The 5,171-nt window shown below is 32.2% G+C and overlaps 1 protein-coding gene across 1 annotated transcript; it reads left to right on the top strand.

Annotated features, from left to right (window-relative positions):
- The first annotated feature begins 3,496 nt into the window (after positions 1-3,496).
- LOC131068024 (dirigent protein 11-like) lies at positions 3,497-4,010 on the top strand. Its single transcript, XM_058003230.2, has one exon. The coding sequence runs from the start codon at positions 3,561-3,563 to the stop codon at positions 3,981-3,983; it is 423 nt and encodes a 140-aa protein (XP_057859213.2). The 5' UTR covers positions 3,497-3,560; the 3' UTR covers positions 3,984-4,010.
- The last annotated feature ends 1,161 nt before the right edge of the window (positions 4,011-5,171 follow it).

Here is a 5,171-nt window from a genome sequence, read left to right as displayed (position 1 = left end):
GAATAAAGCACATTAACCAATCAGCCCAAAAACATTATCCAACGTGGATCTATGCACACCATGGTAAGACCCATAATAACACTCTAACTCAACCTTGAATCCATATGCAAACCAAACGAGTATGATCCAAATAAGATAAACCAACTAAGTCAACCAGAGACCAACATAACAAATAGTGTCAAACAACAAAACAATATAACTTCACTTGCAGAGCAAACCAAAACTTGAATTTTCAACTGGAACACTACACAAACAATATGAACATGTCCTCCAAGCTACAACACTTGAAGTAACATTATGGAGCATTCTTTGGACCAGTCCCTACAAACAGCCTCACTGTTAGCAAATTGCAAAAACTTTCAACATATGAACAACTAAGGACTTGAAAAACATAAGAGTGCAACATCCACAAAGCATAGATATTAAATCCAGAGCTGCAAGCCATCAACTAGAAAAAGAAAAGGAATGTGGAGCATTCTCCCATAAAGACTTTAAATACTATTTCCTACATATTTCAACTTCCACTATTGTCACCTTTCAGAAACAACATATATTCACTTAATATCACCACCAAACATCAATAACAAAATATGAACCCTCATTTTCGAACCGTACATACCAAGCAATAATCAAAATTGACAATAATGACCACAACTGCACTGAAAACACAATTGAACAAAAGCAACTTCTTCTCCACCTTTGTCAATAGTATACACAAGTGTGACATCAATGAGAACAACATGCAAACTGCACATAGTCTCCTATGACAACAAGTTTGACATCAATGACAACACAAGCTCATGTTTCCAACAAAAAATGACTTGTTTAACCTCGATATAGAGCTAAAACATTATTTAAAACATAACTTATATTCAAGTTCCAATTTTCATAAAACTTTTTAATAAATATTTTATATTTTATGATAAAATACAAGGTTTACATTGTACTCATCTTTAATATTTGTCATAGAACAAACTTATAATATTAAGTACTCCAATGCATGTATATTGCCACCTAGAATGGAATTTGTGTATAAATGATAAATACTTGTTCACATGTGCACCTTATTTTATACATAACTCATATTGAATAGTTATGATATTTAATATTAAATAAAAAAACTTTTTTAACATATTTGTGATTTTTATATAATATTCATAAGTTCTTTGGTGATCACAAAAGAGTCCATCTTGAAAAACATATGATCATTTGTTTATGCATACATACTGTAGAGGATGGGATTTTCTACCCTTAGGATGATTGATCCCAAGGAACAAACCTACCTTTGCTACCTCACTAAACTAGTGCTCTGGTGAGCTAGGAAGATATGGAAAACTACTTACATACTCAAAATAGAAAATACTAAATAATGAACCATCCAATGATGCTAAAAAAAAATTAACTATATAAACGATAATTGTATGAAAAAAAGAGTCTTACTGTCAACCAAGAAGAGTCTTGGCCTCGGACGCTAGCGCGCCATGAGGACATCTGCACGTTGTGTTATTGTTTGTAGGGACAAAATGCTGAAACTATGTAAAGTTACTTCTAAATCTAGCTCCTCACTTCTGAATATGTTCGTCGCCTACACACATTGAGACGGGAAATGTTGAGGTTGTATAGGGGTTCGCCTCAACCAAACCCCCGCTTTGGTGTTTCCACCTCCACAGATAGCCTGATAGATAAATAGATTGGATAAAAGATAAATTGATAACATAATAGAAGCAAACTTCACTTAATGGAGGAAAACCCCTATTACAAGAGATACTAAGAGAAACTGATCAAAATGCAACTAGATGATAGATGCATTTAAATATTTGATAACTATGATGATGTAATATTGCAAGATTAAAGATAAACAAGATAAGGGAGAAGAAGAAGCGTTATAGCCAAATCCCTCTCTTGAGATAATGTGATAATGCTCTTAGTGTAAACTTCAGTAGAGCTTCGTTGTAGCAAATGAGAGCCAAGAGGTATGAATGAGAGCCCCAAAGAATGAAGATCCAAAGCTTAGACAATGAACAAAGAATGAGGATTTGATACTCAGAATGGGCAGGAGTGACCGTTTCGGACACGCCCAAGCGAAGGGACACACATCAACAAAAACCTGATGCGAAATATGCTATTTCGAGTTCCAGAATCTTTTGGGACGTTTGCACACCACACGAACATCCTCATGTCGCAATACCATCCAACCCATAATAATCACAAATGAGGTTTCAGGGTGATTGGTGTTGCTTGGTCTTTGGAGTTCATGATGTAAGAATGATGAAATATCGATCATGAGCTCTATCATAAATACACCGAGCATAATGTGAGAGTGTCATAAATGCATTGGGTATAATTTACAACACTACACATACATACACATATAGATATATATAGATAAATCTCATTACCACAATAAAATTTCATCCAACTTTGACCCCTCTTTCTTAAGTATCATAATTGTCACTCATTTATTAAAGATATTAAAAATTTATATTTTTGAAACCTTTTAAGAAGCATCATATTTAATAATGTGAAATTGAAATCTTAAATTTAAACAAAAGACTTAACAAACAAACTCATTTAAAAATCTAGATTAGTTCAAAACTGTCATGTAGTTAAGATGTTCAACTATATCATTATTATCAACAATGTGCATTATTGTATGTTTTTGTTATTGATCAAATAGATTATCAAATAGTTATCAACAAATTAATCATTTGTTAATTTACACATAAAATAATTATCAATAATTTATAATTTATATATGTTCCAAAACTAAATCTCTTTTAACTAAAAACACTATACCAACCATAAGATTCCATTGCATATTGACATCTCTTTTTTGAATATCATATTTATCACTCATTAACTAAAGATGTAAAAAAATCTTTTAAAAATCTTTTAAAAACTGTCATCTTAAGAAATTTATGCTATTTGTCTTTATAATTGGCAATATGCACGGTTGAGAAATGTTGTTGCTGACCAAATATGCTATTAAAATAATAAATTTCAATAATTGTTTTCGCCTTGCACAGTAAATTTTTGTCCAGCCATGTGATGATGTTCTTAAACAGTGGGTACTGTCAGTCTCTCTCAATTTCTATTAAATGAAGTCTTGTCAGTATTCAGAGGTTTTACGATTACAGATTTGAAATGAAGGATGAATGCAGCAGAATTTCTTGTGTACAAGATCAGAAGTGGTCATTTGAGTTGATGCTGATATAGCCGTTTGCACAAATATTCCAGTAATCACACGTTATTGGTATCTTTCTCTTTCTATTCATTTGAGTTGATGCTGATATAGCCGTTTGCACAAATATTCCAGTAATCACACGTTATTGGTATCTTTCTCTTTCTATTCATTTGAGTTGAAGTAGTTCTGTTGTACTGTGAGTATCTTTCTCTTTCTATTCATTGTAGTGTTGTAAGTATTCTTAGTTGTATCAGAAAGCATGTTCTGTGATTACAGATTTGCAATGGCTGCACAAATGTTAATCCTCACGCTTGTCCTCTATACCCTAATTTCTTCTTCTTGGGTATTCATACAAGAGAAGAATATTGTGTTTTACATGCATGACGTAGTGAAGAAAGCCAACCCAACAGCCATAGTAGTAGCAGGAGTAAATGGGACATCCTCAGAGCTCTTAAACTTTGGAACAGTGCTGGTTATGGACGATCTTCTGACTGAAGGGCCATCTCGATTCTCCTCTGTTGTGGGAAGGGCCAAAGGATTATATGCAAGTTCAGATGTGAAGGGCTATGCAATTCACATGCTTTTCTCTGTTGTGTTTGAGAACAAAGAATACAATGGAAGCACACTTGAATTCCATGGAACAGATCTCTGGACAAAATCCTCTGGAACAGAAGTTTCTGTGGTGGGAGGAACGGGAAAATTGAGGTATGCTCGTGGGTATTCCATCGTTACTCTTAATGCTGATCCAGATGACTATGTTGGTTATGTCAAATTCAACACTACCTTCCGAGTAAATTAAGATCTTCACTTCCTATATTGGGTATGCCTGGTCATCTTCGAATAAATCAAAAACAATTGATCTACATTAGATTTTTAGATTTTTACACTTCATGTTGATGTGATTGAGTTTTTTATTTTGACTCTGTGAATCCTATAATATGATTCATTATCAGAATTTTTCAAATTTTAACTGTATGTGGTGATTAATAGAAGGGACTACTAACCCTCTCATTTCTTGAGATACATATGTGTGTTGGTTAATATCAAAGAAATAAGGGGAAAAAACTGGGTGTGGTGGTTAACAACAGGGAATGTTAATTCTTGTGAATTATGATATGTGCAATTCACATAAAGTAGTAGAATAAAAAATAGATGAGTTTGTCAATATTTAAAAAAAATTTAGATTTTTTTTTTTCTTTGGGGTTAATTTGGGGTATCCACTCATTTCATAGTTAAACTCGAGATCAATGGGAGCAAGCCCACAATCCAACTCAACTATGCTATCTATCCGAACTTATTTTAGAATGATTTATCAAAATATATTTTTCATGTTTTTATATGTCAAAGACTTATCATCTCTATCTTGATATTTTAATTAGGGTATGTTTAATTTGCATGTTTTAAAATACATATGTGTGGTATTAGATAGTTCATATATAAAATAGTCCAAAAAACATTAGAAACATCAAACAAAAGTATGATCCTCTTTCTACCCTTCCTCCATTTACTATTAGGGAAAACTAAACACTTTGATTCATGAGATGGCCACTCCACATAAAATAGTCAAATAAAGAATCCTTGAGATTGTCGATATTTGAATTTTTATTTTTTTTTATTTAATTTAAAAATATTAGATTAGGACCTATCAAAATATGTTTTGCATGTCCTTATCAAGAGTCTACCATTTCCATCTTCATATTTTAATGAGATGAGCATAATTTGAATATTTTTAAAATAAATCTATATCCAATTAGGTAGCATATGTGTTAAATAGTTCAAAACACATGTAAGATACCAAACAAAAGCATAATCATATCTCTACCTTTCCTTCATTTAATAGTAGCAAATACTAACCATTGTAGTTCAAAAGATGTTTATATTGTCTTTGAGAATTTTTTTAATTTGAAAAGATTAGATAAAGATCTATCAACGTGTGTTTTCCATGTCCTTACATGTCAAAGGCCTACCATTTCCTTCTTCACATTTT

This window comes from Cryptomeria japonica, chromosome 6, assembly GCF_030272615.1.
Source record: "Cryptomeria japonica chromosome 6, Sugi_1.0, whole genome shotgun sequence".
Lineage (NCBI taxonomy): Eukaryota > Viridiplantae > Streptophyta > Pinopsida > Cupressales > Cupressaceae > Cryptomeria > Cryptomeria japonica.
The sequence above is the reverse complement of the archived record's forward strand: the minus strand, read 5'-3'. Positions and strand labels throughout refer to the sequence as shown.